This window comes from Carya illinoinensis, chromosome 11 (assembly GCF_018687715.1).
Source record: "Carya illinoinensis cultivar Pawnee chromosome 11, C.illinoinensisPawnee_v1, whole genome shotgun sequence".
In the NCBI taxonomy this organism is placed as follows: Eukaryota; Viridiplantae; Streptophyta; class Magnoliopsida; order Fagales; family Juglandaceae; genus Carya; species Carya illinoinensis.
Genome location: NC_056762.1, coordinates 6400465 through 6427551, shown reverse-complemented (window position 1 = coordinate 6427551; position 27087 = coordinate 6400465). Strand labels below are relative to the sequence as shown.

Sequence of the window (27087 nt, the reverse complement as noted above, 5' to 3'; positions counted from 1 at the left end):
AGGAGCTGATCAACTAGACACAGTTGACTAAGTGACGGTGCGACATAAATGTTGATATAGTAATTAACGTAAATTACTACTTGTACGATTGAGTTGCATCTCTACTACTTTTTGGATCATAACCATTTTGGACTAGTGTTGTGATCTTAGTTGTTCAATGGATTTTTATGTATGAAGTATGTTTTAAGCATTTGGGATATTTTCAATTTGGTGCATAGTATTGCTAAAGAAAAAATTTATCCGCTGCGAATATTGCATATTGTTAGATGCATGTTAGGAATATTGCATCTTATATGTCATGAACGGGGGCAGGTAACCTTGTGTTGCATGTCTCGACGCTTCAAATGTCCGTCCGATCCCAAATGGAATTTGGGGGCGTCACAATTTCCAATCTAAGAAACCAGAAGGGATTCAAACCCAAAAATGAAAATAATCACAGAGTTCTTTGTCAAATCTGTGAGAAGATGGGACACCAAGCCTTGGACTGCTACTATAGAATGAACTACTCCTACCAAGGGAGGCATCCTCCTACTCAAGTAGCTGCAATGGCTGCTCAAATGAACTCTACAGAATCTGAAGAACAGCCTTAGTTTGCTGACAGTGGTGCAAAGAATAATATCACCACAGACCTGAATAATCTTACCATTCAAGAACCTTTTAAGGGAGATGAAGAAGTGGTTGTAGGAAATGGTGCAAGTTTACCTATTCTAAACACAGGCTCCTTAATTTTGTTTCTTTCTCAAAATTCTTTTAAGTTTAAAAATGTTCTTCATTGCCCGAATGCTACTGCAAACTTGCTTTCCATTCAAAGATTTTGTGCTAATAATAGTTATTGGTTTAAAGTAACTAACACTCATTTCTTTTTGAAGGACAATCTAACAAGGAAGACACTTATACAAGGACAAAGTAAAGATGGCCTATATCCAATAAAACTTTCCAAGTCAAATACTGTCAAGACCTTCACTAGCTTTCTTGAAATCTCAGCTAAAGTTGTGAATACCGTTTCGGTTAGACACTAGAAAGAAATTTTTGATACTGGTATCATTTTGGCATACCATTTCTGGATTAATTATATATTATATATGTATATTTAAACTAACAACTAATAGAATAAATACATATATATATAAGTGTATATTATGTATATGTGCATATATATGGAAGAATTGAAGATTTATAAAATAAATATATGTTGAAAAAATCACAAACATGAGTTGAGACACAAAAACAAAAAATAAAATTAAAAAAATTGATAAATTATTTAAAATAATTATATTTAAAAAAAATGAGGTGACATATTTAAAGTTATAAAAAAATTAAAATTATATAAATACATTTTATATTTTATAATTAATTAAATACAATCTGGATTTAAAATTTACAAAAACATCCCAAAATGGAATGGGGACGAAAACAATCGAAATGGCCAAAATGGGACCGAAATTTGAAGCAAAACGAAACGGGATGGTAGAGTGTACCGGACACTACAACGAAATGGTGAATTCCAACCATTCCAGCCGAAACGGAACGAAAATCAAAACCTTGATCTCAACCAATGCCACTGTTTGGCATCATAGATTAAGGCATCCAACACCTCCTATATTAGACAAAATCAGAAAATATGCTCATCTTGTCGTACTTAAGTCTACTGAATATGTAGCAATGTGTAAGGATTATCAATTAGCTAAGGCAAAAACTCTTCCTTTTTTTACTTCTGTCAATGTAACCATTAAACATTTGGAAATAATACACTCTGATTTGTGGACCTCTCCTACTCTTTCTACTGTTGGCTTTAAGTACTATGTTGTCTTCATTGACAATTTCTCTAGGTTCACTTGGATTTACCCTCTTAAAACAAAATCTGAAACATTTGATTGTTTTGTCAAGTTCAAATGTCTGGTAGAAAATCTGCTCAACAAGAAAATCAAGACTTTTCAATCTAATAGTGGAGGTGAATTTCTCTCCACCAATTTCAAAGAATTTCTCCTCGCAAATGGCATAAACCTTTGTATTTCATGTCCCTACACTACCCAGCAAAATGACATTGCTGAGAGGAAACACAGGCACTTAGTTGACATGGGCCTTGCTCTTCTAGCACAATCCAAACTCCCAACTACTTATTGGGTAGATGCCTTTAACACCTCTATCTATCTTATAAGCAGACTCTCTACTCCTATGCTGAACAATACTTCTTACATCAAGCTCCTCAATAAGGCACCTGACTACTCTCTTCTCAAAATAAGGCACTTGACTACTCTCTTCTCAAAGTCTTTAGGTGCACTTGTTATCCACTCTTCAAACAATACAACACTCACAAACTCATGTACAGGTCCAAAAACTGCATCTTTCTTAGTTATTGCTCAAACTATAGAGGATATAGGTGTCTTGACCCTATGACTGGCAGAATTTTCATAAGCAGAATGTTGTGTTTGATGAGCATTCCTTCCTTGCTCGAGACTAGGAACCATCTCTTCCAAAGTCCACTGCACAAGAGCCTCCTTTACAAAAGAACCAGTTGTCCCTACTACATGCTCTCTATCTTATTCATCCTAAGCAGAAGGAACAGTAGCACCTACAGCACCTATTCCAGAACCCACAACAGTTCCTATTGTCTCTACTCATACTATGATCACTAGATCAATGGATGGTTCCAAGAAAGCCAAAACCTTTTCAAACTACAAGGCTTACAAAGCCACCAAACATCCTCTTATGGCCTTGCATGTCTCAAGTTCAACCACTACAAGCCAACACCACATCTCTTCTCACAGGCCATTAAGTCACCCCATTGGACTCAAGCCATGAAAGAAGAGTTTAAGGCCCTTGTATCCAATCATACCCAGACTCTGTGCCCAAGACCTCCCAACAAGAATGTTATTCACACAAATGGGTCTTCAAAATCAAATAAAAGGTAGATGGTTCGTTGGACAAATTCAAGGCTAGACTTGTAGCCAAGGGGTATGAGCAAAAAGATGGAATATACTACATTCAAACCTTCAGTCCAATGGTCAAGACCTCAACAATTCAAACTGTTCTGGCTCTTGCAGTTCACTGCAATTGGAACTTGAAACAACTTGATGTCTCCAATGCATTTCTACATGGGACACTCAAAGATGAAGTCTATATGGAACAGCCACCAAGCCTTAAAAACCAAAAGCATTCTCGCCATGTTTGCAAACTTCAAAAATCTATATATGGTCTTAAGCAAACTCATTGAGCCTGGTTTAATAAGCTGGCCACAACTCTACTTGCATTTGGCTTTCAAGAATCTAAAGTGGACTACTCACTCTTTGTTTTCCATCATACTGACATTCATATGTTTTAATTGGTTGATGTTGATGACATAATACTCACATACAATCATGTCCCAACTGTGACAAATTTGATCCACTGCCTCAAGCAACATTTGCTATCAAGGAACTTGGCTCTCTAAGTTTTTTCCTTGGAATTCATGTTCAACATTTATCTACTGGCATGCTACTCTCTCAATCAAAGTATACTATGGATATGCTCTCTCGATTCAAAATGACTGAAGCAAAACCAGCCAAGACATCACTCCCAACAGGCTCTCATCTCACTCAAAACCATGGTGAACCTTTGAAAAATGCAAATGAGTATCAAGAACTTGTTAAAAACTTGTAGAACGTCACTCTAACAAGGCCAGATATCAGCTTCACTATAAATCAATTGTGCCAATTTATGCACAATCCAACATTTGTTCACTGGACAATAGCCAACATGGTGTTAAGATACCTAAAAGGATCACTCAATCATGGCTTGTTGTTCGCTAAAGGATCACTCACACTAAATGCATACAATGACTCAGAATAGGCTAGGAGTCCAGATGACAGGAGTTCAACTACTAAATATGCTATTTACCTAGGCCCGTGTCTCATTAGCTAGAGTGCCAAGAAGCAAAGTGTAGTGTCTAAATCCAACACTAAGGCAAAGTATAGAGCTTCTACAAGAACTTCAAGTGTCCTTAATACAGCTCCTATTCTCTGGTGTGACAATCTAGGGGTATTATTGGCAACTAATCCAATTTTTCATACAAGGACAAAACACATATCACTTCATTCGAGAGAATGTTGTCAATGGGAATATCATTATCAAGTACCTTCCCACTTCTAATCAAGCAACTGACATTTTCACAAAAGGACTTCAGCACGTTTCTTGCTGCTAAGAGACAAATTGAGAATGACTATCTCACCCATCAGCTTGAAGGGGGATGTTAGAGAATATTCAAATGGAGATGATGGAGGCTTAATTAGTGGCTCAAGTGAAGGCCAACTAAGTATGGAAAGATAGACCAAGACGACAAAGTGTCAACTGTCTTGCCTCTTGTCTTTAATCCATTCTTTAATTCTTTCCTTAATTCTAGTTTGTATACTTTCCTTTTCAATGTAATACAATCTTTTCAATTACTTTTGTAATCCCATCAATTATGGGTGCACTTGTCTATATATACAGTACTGTAATATATTGAACCTATCAGTGAATACAATATCTTTTTCCTCCAAATTATATTTTTTCAATTCGCACCATAAGCTGCAAAATGTTCCTAGTATTAAACAAATATCTAATATAGTCTCTGGCCCCACTAAATAAATTCCTACCCTTCATATCAGGTTTACTACTTACTAATTGCACAACCTATTTGCATGGAAAGAATCTGAACAACGCTATGTTGATCGTTAGGACACAACTTAGGTCTTGTTTGTTTTCGCGACTAAAAATTAAAACTTTGAAAACTTCTCAAAGTTTTCGTACTGTCATAAGTTTTACAAAAACAAACACACATTTTGATCTACCAGTTTTCATCTCAAAAGATCTCAAATTTCTTCTCAGATTTTCACCTCAAGTTTTCATCTAAAAAAAAAAGATCTCAAGTTTTCATCTAAAAAAAATTACACTATTGGTAAATAAATAAATAAAGGAAGCAGCCAAAAAAAAAAAAGACAAAATGGTTAAAAAAAAAAAGAAGCAGAAAAAAAAATTCACCATTGGTAAATAAATAAACAAAATAAGCAGAAAAAAAAAATTGACCAAATGGTTAATAAAAAAGGAAGTAGCAAAAAAAAAAAATGCATCATTGGTAAATAAATAAACAAAGAAAGCAGCAAAAAAAATAAAAAAAGAAGTAGAAAAATAAAAATAAAAATTGCAGCATTGGTAAATAAATAAAATATTATAAAAAGTACTACAAGTACTTGTGGGTCCCATCATATTACTAACTATAACAAAGTCAAACTAATCTCATCTCATCTCTAAAAACAAACACATATTTCATCTTATCTTATCTCATATCAACATATCTCAAAAGATTTTATCTAATCTCATCTCATCTTATCTCATCTGTGAAAACAAACGAGACATTAATCAGCCCATTCATTTTCATTTTGAAACTTAAAAAACGAACTCAATGAGAAAATTGCTGATAAATCGAATCAGCCCCACTACCGTATCAGTGTGGCAACCCAGAATTGCCCATAATTAACGCTAGAGGCCATCTAGCATCTACAACGCTCCTTCTAAAGTACGAAATCAGGATCAAGAATGGTTTTATGGTTAAAAGTTCAGAACTACGTAATCCTAGCATCACTGAACATGATGTCCGGTTGCCTGTAATTTGGGTCGTCCATTCTACCATGGCTAACCCGTCGGACACTTTGCCAGTTTGCCTTCAAGTTTTTAATAGAAATGCAAATGATGTCATCTACAACGCTTTCTTAGATCTAATGAATTGTTTGAAAGAGAAGAAAGAAACAGCCAGAAAACAGAATAATTGTTCGATAATGACAAGACGTTTAACCCGACAGGGAGAAAGGAGTTTAAAGTTATTGTTTCTTTTTGTCGGTCAGTGTGCTCGAAAGAATCAAAGAATCAATGGAAACATTGACGACCACAAGAAATAAATGGATAAATCGTTACCTTTTGGCTCAAACATGAACTCTAGTTACTCTAAATGGATTTACCATCTAGCTCTGTTTATTGTAAATGGATTTTTGAGCCAACTAGCTCGAAAGATCAGAATATTGTAAAGTTATTTTACCTTCTCTTCCCATACAAAATAGAGATTGTACGTTGCTTAAAACATTTTCCTCTTGCACGGAATGATGCCACTGAGAAATCTCGTTCAAAAAATCTTTGGACAACAGCTTCCAAATATGATTTTATACGCTGGATCAGAACAAAAATTATGGGCATAATAACATCCACCATTTGCAAGAAAATGATATACAGACCCGAGATGGGGGTAAATCACTCACAAAACATGGTCAGACAGGTAACATCCCTTTCTAGCAGAAGTAGTTTTTGCATTGACACTCGGGGACTGCTACATGCAATGTTCAACAGTAATCTGAATGAGATTCATAGAAATCACTGGGACAAGGAGACATGACCTCTTGCTCTAGTAACTGCAACACGTGGTTCATCGATGGCCGATCATCTGGATTTGCATCTGTGCATGTGGCAGCTAATTCCAGAATTGCTTCCACAGATTCCATCTCAGCATCTGTGCACCTTTTATCTAATACCTCATCCAATCGGTTTTGTTTCAACAGCATATTTATCTACACATGATCAGATTAAGAATCGTTCTATGAATAGCATTCTACCTAAGAGGGAAAAATAAGAGCATATGGAGGAAAGGAAATTTACGGAGAGCTTACCCAACCAACAACATTTAAGCCTCTCTTCACAAAAGTTGAATCAGTTGGTCTCTTTCCAGTTACAAGCTCAAGCAAGAGGACTCCATAGCTATATACATCTGACTTCTCGGTAGCTCTCCCACTTTGCAGGTACTCTAAAAAATACAATGGATTAGTTGGTCTTAACCAATGGTATCACTAAGATGGGCAAATATCCAGGCAAACAAATAAATTGTCACATTGGAGAGGAACAAGGAGTGACCCATAATTAATGGATATGATTTCAGATGAACACGACACGTACATTGGGAAAGAAAATGAACAGAAACAATTCAAATACTTAAGATTCTTTAACCACTTAAAACTACAACCATTTAACTGATATTAAACAAATATGGAGCTAAGTTCCCAGCAACAATCACACCCTTAAATTGAAGTCCAGCATAAGCAATCATCGATTGGTCCAGAAAGCAAGTAGATTCAAGGTAGAGGAAGGTTCTCATTGTCAGTGATTTGGCATACCAAAAGCTGTTATTTGATTGCTCAAAAGATTCTCTGCTGTAATCCACTTGATGGAGAATTGCAACGTGAAAGAATAGCAAATGTATTAAGTCTAAAATATTATTAGTTACATGTACAATCATTGCACAATGTAGCAACCTGATTTCTAAATTTTAGTTGAACACCATGATCTTCTCTATACTTGTTCTCTTTGGATTCTATATTGTGTTATAAATTTTATTTAAGAGAAAGGGACACAAAGCACTTTATATAGTCTACAAAAATAACTCTGAGCAAGAAGATTCATAACCAATAGTGTCTTTAATTTCTGCTAAAATTCAATACAAATGAATCCATTGATTACAAAACTAAAAAGTCATGAGTTGAAAAGGCCAAAAAACATGTGTCACAAAAACTAAAAAACCAATAAATTTAAATGAAAACTTGGCTTATAAAAAAGGTTTAGAAAAGCAAGATAGTAATACATTTAGCTCAGCCCCTCATTTAGTTAATATTATTGAATGTGACGATCATGACACTTGACAGTCATAATCCAAGTGCCTTTTAATCTTAATAAACACCAAAAAGAGAGCTTAAAGTGCACTTTTGTAATACGCTTCGCTTTCGGTACCAAAGATAAGCACTTTGCAGCGCTAACAGGCTAAATAAGAATTGCTCATGAAAAATGGATGAATGACTGAACTTTTTATTAAGCGCAGAAATTGTCGAGGCTAAATCAAAATATATACCTGGTGCTAAGTAGCCAAAAGTTCCAGCAACAACGGTTGTGACATGCGCATCCTCGTCAACCAAAAGCTTGGCAAGACCAAAGTCTGATACACGAGGCTCCAACTTTTCATCAAGGAGAATGTTGCTGGATTTTATGTCACGATGCACAATCTTTGGACAGCAGTCATGGTGCAAGTATGCCAGACCCCTGGCAGAACCAAGGGCTATTCTCAATCGGGCACCCCAGTTCAAGGTATGTTCTTCAGGCCCATGCTCTAAGAAGAAAAACACAAAAACGAATAAGGCTAGAAATCAGACATCACATTTCAAATTTTAGCACTTGTTAAATTTTATACATGGGGATACTAACTTGAATACATAGTATTGGGAATACATAATTAATTACAATAAGCCAAAAAGAAAATTAAACCAAAACAAAGACATAATTCAGCTACCAAAGATGCATGACACTTTTCAGTGTCAGGGATTTTGGCAAAATTTTCTTGCAGCCATGTAATTTTCTTCAGGACTTATGACAGTCTCGATTTAAGGGGACAAAAATCTCAGGTGCTGAAGTCAACCATCAAATTGAGAGATGACTAAAGCTAATTTTGTTCAGATATTTATTGTTTTTATTTCCACACAATCCTCAACATTGCAGCATGTAAACAAAACCCACAAGATCCAGATTTGTCAAACATACCATGCAAGAAATCATCTAAGCTGCCCATAGCCATATAATCATAGATAAGAAGCTTTGAAGCTGGGAGTCTGCAGTAACCTCGCAGGTTTACTAAATTTATGTGCTTGATGCTACCCAATATCTCCAACTCTCTCTCAAATACTTGATCTGATCCTTCACGACTTCGATCAATCCTTTTAACAGCAAATGTTCCACAATCATTCATTACCATCCTGTATACAGTACCAAACCCGCCTGACCCCACCACATCTTCTTCATCAAGAGATTCTAGCTTTTCAATGATCTCACTTGATGGGTATGGCAGGTCACCATGGAAAGTAATAAGTTTTGTGCCTGTTCATACATCAGATATTTACTGGCAATGAGAATTATAGTAGGGTAACAAAGAGACACTACTCCCACCGAATTTTATTTTATTTTTGAATTTTTCTTTTTTACTTCATGTTTAAAGAATGGCTTTTAATAAGTTTGTAAAGTTTTTTTTAAAATGTTTAAAGTGATTTAAAAAAGGAAAAAAAATAAAAAAAATATTGCACCATTCAGTACCCATTTTTCAGTGTGAGTAGCACCACTTGGGTAACAAAGTACTTATATTGGATAAAGCATCCACTCACTTGCATCTTGCTGGACTTGCTTTTTGACCTCCGTATATCTCTTAGCTGCTCTTTCCTTCTTTGATAGCATCCAAGCCCAGAGCAAAGCAAGCAGCACAACCAGTGCAAGGCACAATGTGGACATTGCGCCAATTAGCACTCCCTTTACATAATGAGAAGATCGCTTGGTAGTGACTGCAGAAACCCCACAGTGAATAAAGTATAAGTACCTTGAGCACATATCCAAATGCAAAATGGTCAAAAGTGACTTTGCTAGAGCTCTAAACCAGATCAAGTCAGACAATTCATCAGCCAACAAAAATCCCAGAAAATATGCTTAAACCAAGAAACTTACCTGCTGCTTCATCACTTGCAGCATGTGGTAGCACTACAGGGAATCCCATTGAAGTCCTACATGGCCTGTTTACTTGCCGGCCACAAAGGTCAAGATTGCCAATAAACCTACGCATAAGCAGCACAGGTTTTAGTAGATGGAATGGGATGGTCATGAAACAAAATGAGTGACTAGATAGGCAGGCAATAGAAGGCTTTTGTAATTACGTCATTACTGCACAGATGTATACAACTAAAAATTTTCTAGATGATGACGATTATTTCAAAACCTGAGTACTTCTGTTTTTATGATTCCACAACACCTTTTTTAAGTAAGAAAATGATTCCACAACACTTAAGAACGTAAGACTTGGTTGAGCATGAAATACCCCTCTGGATTGGGTAAAAGAAGGTAATGAATAGGATTCCCCATTGCTTGGAAGGGAGAAAATATTGCTCTTTATAATAATTCCAGATGTCTAACTGTAACAGTAACTAGTACTTTAGGAGTACAAGCTTAGATGTAGCTTGAGCTTTCCTTGAGTCGTTACATTACCTCCCTTGCTATTCCTTGAGTCTTTACATTACCTCCCTTGCTACTCTCCTTTTTTATTAAAAATAAGAGAAAACAGAAATATGAAGAATATCAAAGTTAGTTAAGGAATAAATAGAGTGATACATAAGAATCACCTTTTCAAAATCAGTCTCCAGACCTTCCAAGTAGCTATTGATACAGCAAGATCTCCCTATTTTCTATTGCTTCGGTTCATTTCGTTTCTCTTTTCCAGAATTTTAGTGAAAGGAATTTTAGTGAAAGTCCAGATATCAAATAAACGCTTCCTCATGCTACTGAATTAATGAGTCGACTTGCATCAATTTTACCTGAAGTTTTCCATTACAAACCAGCACAGAACATTCATTTTATCTTAAATGATTTAAAGCCACAGAATATGATTTATACCATACATTATTTTATTAGTAATATATTATGAGTTACACCATACATAACAATCCACTACTCTAACTGACTAGCTTACTGCTTTCCTCCACACCTCAAATCTTAAGGCAAAATGTTAATTCCCTATGTTCTTTATTCCTTGCCACATTAACCAAAATGGGCAGTCAAGAACAACCCGGAATCAAGTAAAAGCATCCTCATGCTGCTTCTGAACTTGATAGGTCCCTGTATCAATTCTACAGGATAATTTCCATTATAAACTACTACACAACTCCTTTTATCTCAAATGATTCAAAGCTGCATATTATGGAGTTCCACCATACATACCAATGCACTACTCTGACTGGCTAGTTTACTACTTTCCTCACCTTAAATTAAAAAGCCAATCGTAATTCCAAATGTTCCTTTTACCAGGGTGCAATATACTCAAATGGGCATAAGCAAAAAAAAAAAAAAAAAAAACAAAACAAATTGGCAAAGCCATGAAAAGAGTACTCACGAGGTGTTCCCAAATGTGCTTAGAGCTCCAAAATCTGGGATCTCACCAGAAAAAAAGTTTGTGGACAAGTTCCTAACACAAATTACACCAATATAAACTATCAGGATATTGTCTATTCCCATATATTATACAAGAATATGAAACTAAATAGGCCACATATCTATATATCTGGTGGAACTTACAGAGAGCGTAACCGTGTTAGACGGCCAATAGAGGAAGGTATAGCACCCTTTAACGAATTGCTTGATACATCCCTGTATTCAATGTTCTGGTGTTACAAGCTTATCATGATGCATAATTATATTTATAAATAACCACATCAGTAATTAAGTGACGAGCAAGAACTAACTGATAGGTATTTAATTGTCTATTAGGAAGGAGAAATTAATTAACATCAAATACCATGTAGGTCAAAGATCTTACAATATGGTGAGAGAAGAAAGGTTGCCAATGTCAGGCGGTATGCCTCCTTGGAGATAATTTGCCCGCAAGTACCTAAAGGAAGGTGGACAGGGGGCAGCGGGGGTCAATGCAAAGAATCAACCACCAAAATAATCGAATACCATAAATTAAACAAAACTTTAAACAACTAATTAGCAAACCGTTTCACTTACAAGGCTCGGAGCTCAGTACAATTTGTAATTTCATTAGGAATAATTCCATGTAAGCCGTTCTGGTGAAATGCCCTGGTTCACAAACGAAAAATGAAAACAACAGAACAATAAGAAAATTCTTAAAAAGCAAAAGTTGTTTCAACTCATCCCTCTGATATTGGTTTTTGATGTGAAAATTAGAGGGAGAAAGACTTACAGTCGATGTAGTCTACTCAGTTTACCAATGCTGGGAGATATAGTCCCTCCTAGCTGCATGTAAGGTAGATTTCTGAAGAAACACAAAATTAAAATATTGAAGAGATGATTTACACTTCCAAAGTCAATACCATAGAAGGTAAAGTGAAACAATATATGCATACTTAAGGATAGGGTCTAACATACAAGAAGCGGACTCGTTGGTGATAATACCAATAAAGGTAAAGTGAAACAATATATGCATATTGAAGGATAGGGTCTAACATACATAAAGCGGACTCGTTGGTCATGAGGATGGCAAATGACACCAGTCCATTCGCATGGGGACTCATCGGAAGCCTTCCAATTACTGAGGACGTTTCTAGTGTCATTCAAAGTGCTTTTCATTTCCAATAATGTCAGACCTGGAATGTAAAAATCACTTAGAAAGAGTATTACTTCCAAGCTTCATTTTGTTGCACAAAAATTTCAATCTTTCAACCAAACATCTTTAGAATTCCCCTAAAGATAAAGCAAGCTATTTGACTAGGTTAGAGTAGCCTTTTCCACCCTCACAAAACTGAGGAAAATATAAAGAACAGAAACTGAAGGGAAAGTTTTCTTTCGTTACAATGGGCTCCCCGGCAATTTATCATGAACCAAAAAACTCTAAGGAAAGAGAAGACGAAATGCAATGTGGCTTTACCATCATGATTGAGAGCAAGGGAGCTAGGGCTCAAAAGGGTAATCGCATAAATCAGAGAGAGAACCCAAACAAAAACACCCATTTCCATCCCTTCTTCCAAAACGGTCTTTCTGGATAGACTTCTCTTGGTATACTATTCCCCTGCAAAAGACAGAGAAGAGAGAGAGTGTGTGTGGAGTGAAGTGGAACTGCTATGATAACAGTAATGGGTGGAGTAGAAATGGGGAGTGTTGTGATGGTGGGGAAGACTTCCATGATAATTGATTAAACTAATAATTATTCGGAGCACACGAAGAGAGAGAGAGAAAAGGAGGGAGTTCACTTTTCCCATATTTTTGAGGAGAGTGAAAGACAGTCTTTTTTAAAAAAATGTTGTCGAAAGTCGTGCAGAAATAAGTAGCCGTTGTCCAATGGAAAACTCAAAAGAATAACAAAAAACACCAAAAAAGAGATCTTCAAGTTTATTCTCTCGCGTAGGTAAAATAGAAAACTCGCCTCCTCCAGAAAAACACGTGTTCGAAAACATTGACCTGACCCAATCAGGGCAAGCTATATGGCCACGTCAGCAAGTGTCGGAAATGTTTCTGCGGAGAATAAATGCCTTTCAAGCTCTGCCAGCACACCGTACGTGTCTGCATGGTCAGTTACCGAGCGGGACATGAGATATGTCGCTAAAGCTTTTGAGTTCGCTCCAAAAATTCAATTTCAAATATATCATATTTTATTTTCAAATAAGTTTTACTACATATAAATATAGTTATACATTAATCTATATATAAATACTAATTTATTCATACTTAAAATTTAAATTAATACTGTTTTTAATAAAATTTACTTTTTGACCAATCACATCACATTGATACACAGATTAATACACAATTGTGCTTGCAACTATACTTTTCCTTTTCAAATATATCATTTTCTCATTCACATAATTTAAATTTAAATAATAATAATTTGTATACTTTACAATCCATTAAAATTTAGAAAATGATAATTATAATCATGAATGTATAGTCATGAATGTGCAAGTACCATGCAATCATTTTAAAAAAATGAAAAAATATGAAACTCACATAAAAAATTAAATTTTTAATTATAGAATTTACTCTTTTTCAAAATGACCACATCACATTGATACACAGATTAATACACAATTGTACTTGCAACTATACTTTTCCTTTTCAAATATATCATATTCTCATTCACATAATTTAAATTTAAATAATAATAATTTGTATACTTTACAATCCATTAAAATTTAGAAAATGATAATTATAATCATGAATGTATAGTCATGAATGTGCAAGTACCATGCAATCATTTTAAAAAAATGAAAAAATATGAAACTCACATAAAAAATTAAATTTTTAATTATAGAATTTACTCTTTTTCAAAATGACCACACTGCACTTACATACTATGCGATTATATATAATATTATTCATAGTATACATATTGGATGATAGTCTCATTTTATCTTTATTTTTTTTAATTTGAATTTTAAATTTGGAGTTTTAAAATTTTCATTATTTTCAATAATTGACACATCAGCATAAATAAAATTTTCACTATTTTTAATAATTGGCAAACTAGTTATGTAAATAAAATTATAAGTATAGATAATAGTATTTTTCTTAAACATTAGCTCAAAATCTATCAGTAGTTAATTGTGTGAATTATTATATATTACATTATTTTTTCATTCGTGGTTTAAAAGTATGATAGAATATGATATCTAGTATTATTTTGATAGTTAAAACTCAAAAAAATACAAATTTAAGAAATTAAAAGAAAAATTAGAGATAACAACAAATTTTGATTTTTTAATATAAAAAATATTGAAAGATGGTGACCATACAACCACTCCTTAACAAAAAGTGGCCACACCCACCACCATCTATATTCAAAAGCTAACCCTTTAGGTGCATATTAATAGTAAATTAATAACAAGATACTAATTATGTCGCAAGATGTTTTTATACAAAATTGTTGTTAAAGGTTTCTAAAGAATGAAAAGCATACAACTTTTAACAAGCCTGCTCGCAAAAAACCTCTCTCTCAAAATCTTTTAAATGAGTAGCCTCCTCCTTCTCTTTTCTCATTTCTCATCTCTTTCCCTCCTTTCTTCGTCCCTGATTTATCTTCTTTTCTCCCTCTCATTCCCTCCTCCTCTCACTCTCCTTCTCTCATTTTTTTCTTTTCTTATTTTATTTTGTTTTATTCAAAGTTGAAAATATGGATCAACAGTTCTCCTGCACCTCTTATGAAGTATGAACAGCACAAGATACTTTCTAAATCAATCGTTATAAAGATAGTGACAGATCATCAGATCAAATAATTCAAATCTGACTTTTATGATTGATTTTGAAGTCTACTAGGATAGATTTAAACTGTAATTTATCATTTTCACATCTATCTTTATACTTTTATTATTGTTTCCTTTTGTTTAGCTAAAAAGTAAAAAGATTTTCTAATAGACCTTTTGTCCATAAAGATTAAGTCTTCACCTCTTATGGAGGGTGGGGTATAAGTCTCTATTTTAGGCAGAGTACTATCTCTTAGACGGTTTGTTTGTAGAAAGTTACAGTAGTAGTTAAGACTATACTAGTCACAAAGAAATTTGTATACTGGCGGAGCTCCAAATGTAATAATTGGATTGTGATCTAATAATTTCTCTGTATGTATCTAGTCATGGATGTAATTTTCTCTGATGAATGAATGAAGTCAATTTCCTATTTCTTAGAAATACTATATCAAATATATACAGTGGAAATGATATTACCTCATCGAAAATATCTCGGATCTAGTACAGTTGTTCCACAGATTCTCCTGCATTGTTATTTATCCAAAATTCTCATGTCGATGGTGGAGTGTATTATGTGGTAATACCAGAGCAATACCCACAAATTCCACAGCTTAGATGTCGGGACTAGAAAAAACTATTTGAGAGAGAGAGAGAGAGAGAGAGAGAGAGAGAGAGAGAGAGAGAGAGAGAGAGAGAGAGAGCTTGTGTGATTTCTACACACTCACCGTCCAAATGCAGAAATAGCCCCTACAAGTGTAACCCTTGGCAGGGCTAGCCATCAAGGCTCACGAAATAGTTTAAGAGCTACTTCATAACCCTCAAGAGAAGGTGAAAGGGTGCTCACTGGTGCGCAGCACCTTGTGCGTGCGCTACTGCACCTCAGCGACTGCTCCTTGGGGAACTGTGGTGTGCGCAACACCTTTGTGCTACGCAGGTGTTGTGCGCGACACCCCTGCGTTGCGCAGGTGGAGCATGCCACACCAGTGTGCTGCATAGCACCATTGCAGTGCGCAGGTGGTGTGCACAGCACCACTTCGCTGCACAAGTGGTGCGCGCAACACCACTATGCTTACTTCACCATGGTGCAAGCAGTTCAGCACTATGCACGCAGCCCCACACTGCGGGCTACACCATAGAGTGCTCGGAGCACCATGGCAATGCATCATTTCTCCGCCACTCACTTGTGAGCAAAGCACCATGTGTGCAGCACAACTAGTTTATTGGAGAGACATGCTCCTCTATGCCTAGTAGAGTTTCTGACATAAGACATGGGTAGCGCAGCGCCGTGATGGTAGACACGGCACCTATGTGGCAGCACCCAAACGGTGTGCTTTGTTGCTCTACTTCATGTATACTGGAAACGGAGGTGTACTTTGCAGCACCTCTCTACGTTGTAGCGCAACACCCGTGCACGTAATGCCATGGCCAACACTGCCATGAGGCAATGTTTTACCAACATTGCATCACTACCAGCACCCAACTAGTGCGCGACACCTCCTCTTGCTGAGGTGACCATTAGTCAGTCATGTTTGCGAGGTGGGAAAATTTTCTCATCACAAAAAAATGATTTTCTCAAAGAAAATCACATGCACGTCATATATAAATCGAGAACATCCGATCTTGCTCTGATACCAATGTTAGAAATAATATATCAAAGTATACAGCAAAAATGATATTATCTTATCAGAAATATTTCGGATCTAGTACAGTTGTTCTAAGGATTCTTTGGCGTCGTTGTTGATCCAAAATCCTCCCATCGATGGTGGAGTGTGCTACGTGGTAATACCAGAGCAACACCCACAAATTCCACAGTCTAGATATCAGGACTAGAGAGAACAATTTTAGAGAGAGAGCTTATGTGATTTCTACACACTCACCATCCAAAGGGACAAGAGGCTATGTAAATAGCCCCTCTAAGTGTTACCTTGGCTGGCCATTTAATGGCCAGCCATCAAGGCTCATGAAGTGGTTTAAGAGCCACTTCATAACCCCTAAGAGAAGGTGAAAGGGTGCCCACTATGGGTGTCACTTTTTTACACTATTAAAAAAAAGTTTCTAAAGAACAAAGTATTACACTAATTAGTATATGTTGCAAAATAATAGCAGGAGAAAATATCTACGCATTGCATGTCATCCATATATCTAGCATACCTAGCAACCTTGTAAGCCACAACATCATCTAAGAGAGAGATCGGTTATGATATTTGAAAATCTTATGGTATCTTTAGTTATCTAAAATTTTGAAAATATTTTAGAATTTTAAAAATGTATTTTAGATGTATTATTTATTGCATTTTTTTTTAAATAGAGAGAAAATTAAACAAAAAACTTTTTTGAAAATAAGTTTTATATTGGGATTTGAAAACCTCCCCCACCAAACACCTCCTCATTTTTGTTGTCGTGTGGGCCACACACTCTGTTAGCAACTTGTAGGGGGAGCAATTCATGTTTGCAAACCAAAAGTAGTGTTTGTGTCATATCAAGTCATGGACATTTGATTATATGGGTCAATCCGAACACAACATATTAAGCTAAACGGATCATACCTTCAAAACCTAACACAACCCATTCAAATAACGGGCGACACAATATGACCCGTTTTGACCTATTTAATTAAGCCATTCTTTCATATATCTTATTAGAATACTATTTTTTTAATGATAATCAAAATAATAAAAATAAACTTGCTATATAGTGTGTCATGAAATAAGACATTGATAATAAGAAATTGTGTAGATTAACTAATAACAAATAGCTAAGTACCAAGAAATAACCAACTCAGTCTTCTTTTCAATTAAGTTGTACTTCACATATGAAAATATTAACGTTGATGCACGCTGCCCCACTGACCAAACTTGGAAAACAATCCAACTTCTTTGCGTGATACAATAGCTTGGTTTCAATTCATCTTGAAATGTTTTTGTAATGAACAATATTATCTTTGATTTTTGGTTTTGTCATTTTTACTCATGTTAATAATTGATACCATGCATGCAGTTTAAGAAGAGGTTTGGATAGTGAGTTGAGTCAAGATGAGATGAGATGAGAGTTGAAAATTGAATAAAATATTGTTAGAATATGATTTTTTTAAAATATTTTTATTTTGAGATTTGAAGAAGTTAAATTGTTTATTATATTTTGTTTGAAAGTTTAACCGCAGATCCTAGTTCTCTCGTTTTTCAATCCCCTCACTGTTGGTGTCTGTTTTTATCTTCCTTTTTGAAGCTCGCCAAACCCCCATTCCACATTCGCATAACCCCCAATGCCCACTTTTTACTCTTCTTTCTCTCCATCGCCAAACCCTCTTCCTTTCTCCCTTCCCTTCTTTTTCTCTCCCTTTCTCTCTTCCCTCACCAAACACTCATTCCCTTACCTTCTCTACATTTTTTCTATTTCTTTCAATTTCATTTATTTATTTATTTTTTCTCTCGGCCGAGGAACACAAGGCTTGGATAGTCTTCAATTATTACAAGATGAAATCGAAAGTTGTAGCAACTACGAATGCTGGATTTTGGTTGCTCAATTTTTACCCCAAACTGCCTCGATTAAAGTCTCTAGCTCTTCCCTCAATTTCTATTATGCTTCACAAGGGGTAAATTTCTTGCATTCATTCTTCTATTTTCGATTTCTGTGGAAGTGTTTGTTTGCTTGAACTGGTCTGAATCTTGTGGTAATTGGCAAAACATATGTGATCGTTTTGGGGGTTACTCTATATTTTGGGGTTTGCTTGATTTCTATGTCATTTTTCAGAACCTCTCTCTTGGTAGGATTGTGTTTTGGTTTGTATAATAATATTATTTTATTCAAAACCTCTCTCTCGCTCATGAATTTGTTTGTATTGTTCAGAATTTGCTTTGTGGGTTGTTTTGTATTGTTTTGAATACCATGCATTTCAATTTTAGGAAGACAATAATATGTTGGCTTATAAAAAATAAATGAGAAAAGCTTGACAAGGTAATTAAATTCAATAAAAACAAGGCAATGATTATCATTACAATTTTTTCTTTTGAATACTATATATGAAGGAGAAAAATAGTAAATCTTTTTGGAGAGAGAAATTTTAGATTTTGACATTCAAAACTCAAGATCATCATCATAATGAAAGGGGCAAAATAAAATATTGGTATTGGATGGGGTAGGAATTTCATCAATAATGGTGTGGTGGTTGAGAAAAATGTAATAGTGAGCAAGTGGTGTTTTTCATTGTAAAGCTTGAGTTAGGCAAGTATATTTACATGAATTAGCTAGTACAAAGGAGTCAATATTTGTGTGTTGGCATCTTTGAAATAACTTCTCCAATTGCTATCTCTCATTGTGTTTGCATAGCTACTCCAATTGTTCATGAATTATTATATGTTCATGGCAGATTCCTTAAAAATTTAAATTTCTTCAAGGATAGACACACCATTTGTTGATGACTCAGTCTTCACTACTCAAAATAGAGGAGAAGGTTGCAATGGCACCCTAATGTACATGCAACATTCTAATGTTGTGGTCCAAGTAACCCTCCTTGATGGTGAAAAGAGGTTACCCATAAAAAAAAAAAATACAAAGAAGTACATCTTTTATTATAGAGGGAGATAACTTCATTGTCTCTGTAGGGCTCAACATTAGCATTTATGCTATATGGGATACTGATAAAAAATCCATACAAACGTGGGACAAAATTTCAAATTTTTATCATGAGTATAAAAAACCAAACACTGTGAGCAATTTTGTAGTGTCTTTGATGAATTGTTGGTCCTCGATCTAGAAATGCACAAATAAGTTTTGTGAATTTTTAGCACATGTAGAATCATTATAACCGGGTGGTTCAACGGAACAAGACAAGGTATGTGGCATTTTCCTTTAATTATGCAATTTTGTAGGGCTGATTTATAAACTAACAAATTCCTTCACTTTTTTCAAATTGAAAAGGCAAAACTTATGTACAAAAAGATAAAGAATGTGTACTTCACAATGGAGCACTGAGACACCAACCTAAATGACAACAACACATGATGACCCTTGGTATGAGGAGAACGCCACACAATAACCATCCATCTATTGAGCAGGAAAATCAAATTACCGGTGACTTTGTGGAGGAGAACATGGAGGTTCTTAGTGAGAGACCTCTGGGCGAAAAAACTAAGAAAGAAAGGAAGAGGAAGTGGAAGTCTTAGGAATAAACGAGTACTGAGTTCAACATGGTCTTAGCTTGAATGATGGAGAATAGACACATGTGCATGACAAAAAGGAGAACAACTGTGCTGAAGGCATATTGCGATATATGTGCAGAATTTCAACTAAACAAAAAAAAAGTTCAAGGTGAAGATGATGAGATTGGATCTTATTGGCATGAATGTCATGCAACAAGAATATTTTCTTAATATTCAGAGGGGAAATATATGAGGCATCAAAGTCCCATTCCAAAAGTACTTCTACATCTCCATTCACACCTTATGGAGGTGTGTAATTGGATGAGAGGATTATTTAAACTCTGATTTTAGTTGTTGCCTAGCCACATGTGGGCTGGAGAAACATGTGGCTAGGTAGCAACTATATATGGATGGATAGTTTTTTTGGCTCATACGGATGATTGGTTTTTGTGTTTGACATGGATGATATTCTACTTGTAAATGGATGAGCAGTCTATGTGGGCTAGTTCTAAATTTTCGTGGACTGCTAGGTTGGATCTTCAATTTCATATATGTTTTCTATGATTGATTCAACAAAGTGTTGATGTATGGTCTCATTGCATGTACTATAAAAATATTAGATGTCCAGATTTCCGTGTATGGATAGATTTCCTTCCAGATTTTTCATTTTGGACAGATTTCCTTCAAAATGTGTTTGCTATAGACTCTGTGTTTTTATCTTGGCCGGATAGATTACTCTAGATTTTCCTCATGGCTATATTAAGTTCTTGCTAAAATTTCACTAGTGGATTGGACAGATTTATATGTTCAGATTATGTTCTTATTTTTCTAGACCAGGCTAGATTATGTTCAACTTTTTCCAGATTTTTATGCTAAACAAGGCTATATTAGGTTGAGGAAAAAAAATAGTTGGGGAACAATAATTTAAGTAAAAATTAAATTATTAATTAACATATGGAGTGTAGTTGCAAAATACGAAAAAAGTAATATATTAAAAAAATTATTATTATTAAAATGCATAATATTATATTATTATTTTGACTTTGAGATAGATACTCCAATGTAAATTAATATCTTGAATGAATTTGACTTTAGCCAAAACCTCTCGTTTTAGCCAAATTTTGACAATGGCTTTGGCTAGACCATTACCAATGCTCTTAATATCTTCTTATATTAATCACTTAAATAAGAAGATAACTTAAAATATGTAACATAAACTAGTTACTGTAATTTGAGATAACAAAATTCAAGATGGTGAATGAAGACAAAAGATATATATATATATATATCATTTTCCAATTTTCATATTCAACCAATTGCTAGGCATTCACAAGTCACATTCAAGTAACCCCAATTGCATTAGACATCTAATCAATTACAAGGAAATATACCTTATACAAGGAAACTAGGATCATTAAAAAAGAAAAAAGAAAAAAAAAACGAATCTAGATCTTCTAGAAAGCATAATCTATTTTTGCAAGAGAATTGGAACTCTTTATATGCTTTTGATGCATTTTGATTCGTGCAATATATTATTTTCATTTTTTTATTGTTCAAATGATATATATATTGCCTTTAACTGAACTTGGTTGATAGGAAATAGAAATGATATTTATAGTTATAGAATATACAAACGCCATATATTTATTTAGAAAAAAAGTGAATAAATCAATGACCCACATGAAAAAAAAATTAATTTTTTAATAATGCACTCTTCTTCAAAAAGAGTGTACTACGCTTGCATAACCCAAGACTGTATGTAATATTATTCTGTAATTAATAAATGATAGAAACAAAAATAAAAGGATAAAGAGTCATGAGTACTCCTTTTTACACTATGGATGTTTATATTAATAATAACGTCCTTAAATATTGCCAAAGCTTAAATAATGTTGATTACTATTGGATCCAATGCTTAAAGAATTGAATGTTCGAAATTATATATATTTGCTTTTGCTTTTTTATGATATAGTACTTACTAGTACTGATTGTGCAATAAAGAAGTTAATCCACATTGCTGTAAAGATATTATGAGGATAATAATACTTCACGCGAAAATGGAGTACTAGGAAGAATAAAAACTGAAAACACATGCAGCCATTAGTGTGATCTAAACTGAAACTTGAAAGTACCGGTACCAAAACCTCAGTTGCATTAATTCAAACAGTTTCATTGCATTCAATCTGGTCGACCATGAAAGATTAAAAAAGAAAAAGAAAAAGAGGCCTAGGGACGTTTCTTAGCTAAATTAGTTTGCTGAACAAAACCTCGATGCCATCAACTGGTGTTGGATGTGGAAGATAAACCATCCCTGCATCTGGGTTCTTCAGTTCCCACCTGAAAATTTTCATTTAATATGAATACATGATGATTATATTGATCATTATCAATGTCTACATTGTAATAATTACTGCAGGTCATGATAGAAATTAGATATTACATAACGACATGGATTGATTTTATCCTTACTTGTAACCTACAGACAAATGATGAAGAAAAAGAGCAAGTTGAATCCTTTCTAGCATGTTTCCAACACAAATTCTTGGTCCTGCTTCAAAAACTAGGTATGATCCTGGCCTAGTTGCTGGTTCCAGCATATATGCATGCGATTTTGTAAAAAATTGCTTGGATCATTAGCCATAAGAATATGTTGTCTCATTATGATCTAGCTATTCATCGTAATAATTAGCATAATGCATGCATGTGAGCTCACGTTCCATCTATCTGGATTAAAGGACATGGGATCCTCAAAAGTTTTCAGGATTTGTGAGTCCACGTAATCACTTTCCAATCCTTTGGTATTTTGTAACCTACAAAATATCTCTCTCTCTCTCTGTTTTTTTTTTTAGCACTAATAGCATGCAATTGAAATAGCTAGGGATCATGGGACTTTTACAATATATATAACATACATCCATTTATCTATTTTTTTTCTATATCATTTAAATATTATTTTTAATTTTTTTATTAATTTCAAATATTCTTTCTTATAACTACCTATGAATTTGCAATATCTTCATTTTTTTTAATATTTACAAATTTAATTCTCATATACAATGTCATAATTTAATTTCGCCCTATATACACAAAATAAGGAAAAATATAAGCAGAAAAGTTATAAATAAAACTCAAAGATGGAAAAAATTAGGGCTGAGCAGAAATCCGAAAATCCGACTCCGACTCCGCTCCGGCTCCGCTCCGACTCCGCTCCGACTCCGACAAGTCGGAGTCGGAGTTGGAGTTTTTTTCCCCCTGGAAGTCGAAGTTGGAGTCGGAGTCGGAGTCGGAGGTAAAGGTGTCCCGACTCCGATCCGATCCGACTCCGACTCCGACACACCGACTCCGACTCTGACTCCGACTTATAATCCGACTCCGACTCCGACTTCCAATCCGACTCCGACTCCGACTTCTACTCCGACTCCGACTCCGATATTGTGCATATTTTATAAAAATATTTGTTATCAATATATTAACATCTAATAAATAATAATCTATAAACATTATAATGAATAATATAAGTTAATATAGTTACTATAAGTTAATTTACATTACTAATTTACTATAAGTTAGTAAGTTACTATAAGTTAATATAGTTATTAGTTACACTATAAGTTACTAATTACTATACCTTATATAGTTAATTTACATTACTAATTTACTATAAGTTACTATATAAGTTACTATACCTTAACTATACTTATATAATATATATAGTTATACTTATATAATATAATATATATAGTTATATATTAACTTAGTAATTAACTATACTTATATAATATATTGGAGGAGTACTTATATACTATAATATATATAGTTATATATTAACTTACTAATTAACTATATTTATATAATATATTGGAGGAGTACTTATATAATATAATATATATAGTTATATATTAACTTACTAATTAACTATATTTATATAATATATATAGTTATACTTATATACTATAATATATATAGTTATATATTAACTTACTAATTAACTATACTTATATAATATATATAGTTATACTTATATAATATAATATATATAGTTATATATTAACTTAGTAATTAACTATACTTATATAATATATTGGAGGAGTACTTATATACTATAATATATATAGTTATATATTAACTTACTAATTAACTATATTTATATAATATATTGGAGGAGTACTTATATAATATAATATATATAGTTATATATTAACTTACTAATTAACTATATTTATATAATATATATAGTTATACTTATATACTATAATATATATAGTTATATATTAACTTACTAATTAACTATACTTATATAATATATATAGTTATATATTAACTTACTAATTAACTATATTTATATAATATATAATAGTATACTATTAGTTAATATATATTAAATTAATATAGTTAATATATATTAAATTAATATCACAATATAATTACATAATTATTAAATATATTCCCTTGGATATAACAACAATAAAAAAAATTTGTCAAATTTCTAATATATAACTCTCTAAGTTAGTAATAATTAATAAAGTAATAATTAACTAGTGATTTTTTTAGTGAGTTAATTAAATAATACACATTAAATTGTTACTTAATTTTATTTTTACTAACTTAAAATATATTTTTACTCACTTATTATTTATTAATTTATTTTTATTGTTTAGAAGTAGAATTTAGAAGTAGAAAGTCTTAAACGGCGCCGTTATTGGAAACTGGGTTGCGTGAAACGGTGCCGTTTCACGCAACCCTTTATTTTTTTCAAATTTCTGTCACTGAAACGGCGCCGTTTGGGGTGAAAATAGCCCCAAACGGCGCCGTTTCAGTGTTTGCTATTAGGTCTTTTTGCCCCCCCTTTCTCTTCTTCCCCCCCGATTCCCTCCCGAAGGCTTCGAGTCCCCCTGCGCCGAATGCGAATCCCTCTCTGCCTCTCTCACCTCTCATCTCAGATTCTCTCTCCCCCCCGATTCCCTCCCCTCACCGATTCTCTGCCTCTCTCACCACTCACCTCTCATCCCGATCTCTCTCACCTCTCATCTCAAAACCTTATTATTAGGTTTCCCGGCCCCCCCTCTTCCCCCCCCCCCCCCCCCCCCGATTCCCTCCCCTCCCCCTGCGCTGAATCACTCTCTCTCACTCTTTGATTTCTCTTTTCTGTTATGGATTTGATTTTGGTTTTGATTTGTTTTTTCGTTTTTTGGTTTTGATTCCCTCCCCTCCCCCTGCGCCGACTCCGCTCCGACAAGTCGGAGCCGGAGCCGGAGCGGAGCATATACCCTTCGGAGCCGGAGTCGGAGGACGGACTCAGCCTCCGACAAAGTCGGAGTCGGAGTCAGACGACCCAGATACCGACTCCGGTTGTGTCGGTGCTCAGCCCTAGAAAAAATGAGAATATATTATGAGAAAAAAATAGAAATATTATATGCATGGCAGATCATTTTATTCTTAGTTATGTATCTGGCAATAGCTCTATTTGGTTGTTAGACTAAATTGAGATCAACTTATTTCAAACATTCAACTCTCAAATTACTAAATTCATCTCAAATTAAAGAAACAATTAAAGAAATAAAGCAGAGAATAAAGGTACGGAAAGTGCTTGAATAAATTTCACTGTTAATTGTTTTTCCTCTCACATCAAATGCTCTGTTTCTACAGGTATTTATAATGCATGTCTCAACAAATACAATCCTTAGATTAAATCCTCACTGTACAGCTCAGCTAGTTTGTTACACAAATATTCTTCCAGAGGTTTCCACAATATTCCATTTGCTCACATGTGCATTTCTATTGCAGCAGGTCTGGTGCATGAGCTTTCTTTTGCTGTTGTGCCACTCACTGCATCCTTTGGTGTATCGGCTTGAGTAGTGTCATTAATAGTCCCCCTCGATTCAAGCGGCATTGAAGCGATTGTGAGGCTTGAGCGTAAAAGAGTGAACCGAGCTGTTGAGAGGGGTTTGGTCAAAATATCAGCTACTTGATCTTTGCTGGAGATGAAGGAAACTTTGAGAGTTTTTGCTGCCACTCGATCCCTCACAAAATGAAAGTCAAGTTTAACATGTTTAGTTCTAGCATGTAAAATTGGGTTAACAGATAGATAGGTAGCTCCGAGATTATCACACCACAAAGTTGGGGGTTCTTTGAGGAAAATAGACAATTCTTTCATTAAAGATTGAATCCAAAGAATTTCACAGGTAGTGTTGGCTACCGCCTTGTACTCAGCCTCGGTAGAGGACCGGGCAATAGTGGGCTGCTTCTTGGAGCCCCAGGAAATTAAATGAGAACCAAACTAAACACAAAAACCTCCAGTGGATTTTCGATCATCTGGACATCCCGCCCAATCCGCATCAGAAAAGGCAGTGAGTTGAAAACTTGAAGAGGAAGAAAAATAAAGGCCAAGATGTGTTGTTAAACAAAGATAGCGTAAGATACGCTTAACAGCCTGCCAATGAGGGAGACGAGGACAGTGCATAAATTGACAGACTTTATTCACTGCAAAGGATAAATCAGGTCGAGTAAAAGCTAGGTATTGAAGACTACCGACAATGCTCCTATAGAGTTGAGGATCCTCAAAGGAGGATCCCTCAATGGCCGAGAGTTTTACTGAGGTCTACATTGGGGTGGAGACCGGTTTGGACTTATGCATGTTAGTACGAGCTAACAAATTAGAAATGTAACGAGCTTGAGATATAAACAAACTAGTGGAATTACGACTAACTTCAATACCCAAAAAATAGTGCAACATGCCAAGATCTTTAACAGGAAAGTCAGACCGAAGAGAGGAAATAAACTCAGAGATCAGTGATGGTTTAGAAGCTGTAACAATAATATCATCTACATAGATAAGTACATAAATTGAATCAGAACCAGCAGATAGAATAAACAACCAAGTATCAGAAATGGAACCATGAAATCCTAACGCAAGCAATTTTGAGCTTAATTTGGAGAACCAAGCCCTAGGGGCTTGTTTCAGACCATAAATGGACTTACGTAATTTACAAATATGATGGGGAAAGTTGGGATTAACAAACCCAACAGGTTGATGCATGTAAACATCCTCCTCCAAGTTGCCGTGCAAGAAAGCATTTTGTATGTCAAGCTGATGCAAAGGCCAATTTCGTGTAACTGCAATGGATATGAGAAGTCTAATGGTCACAGGTTTCACAACAGGGCTGAATGTTTCGGAATAGTCA

General features: G+C 34.6%; 1 protein-coding gene and 1 long non-coding RNA gene across 2 annotated transcripts; both read right to left on the bottom strand.

The window, feature by feature from the left end:
* Nucleotides 1-6132: 6132 nt before the first annotated feature.
* Nucleotides 6133-12770, bottom strand: LOC122283031 (LRR receptor-like serine/threonine-protein kinase FEI 2). Its single transcript, XM_043095182.1, has 13 exons — nucleotides 12461-12770; nucleotides 12044-12179; nucleotides 11777-11848; nucleotides 11581-11652; nucleotides 11390-11461; nucleotides 11149-11220; nucleotides 10967-11038; nucleotides 9532-9638; nucleotides 9198-9371; nucleotides 8584-8916; nucleotides 7901-8155; nucleotides 6672-6805; nucleotides 6133-6572 (listed from the first exon to the last, which is right to left on the bottom strand). The coding sequence occupies exons 1-13, from the start codon at nucleotides 12546-12548 to the stop codon at nucleotides 6348-6350; spliced, it is 1812 nt and encodes a 603-aa protein (XP_042951116.1). The 5' UTR covers nucleotides 12549-12770; the 3' UTR covers nucleotides 6133-6347.
* On the bottom strand, nucleotides 9850-10211 carry LOC122283032. Its single transcript, XR_006230519.1, has 2 exons — nucleotides 10098-10211; nucleotides 9850-10065 (listed from the first exon to the last, which is right to left on the bottom strand). It is a non-coding gene; the product is annotated as an uncharacterized LOC122283032 (long non-coding RNA).
* Nucleotides 12771-27087: the final 14317 nt, after the last annotated feature.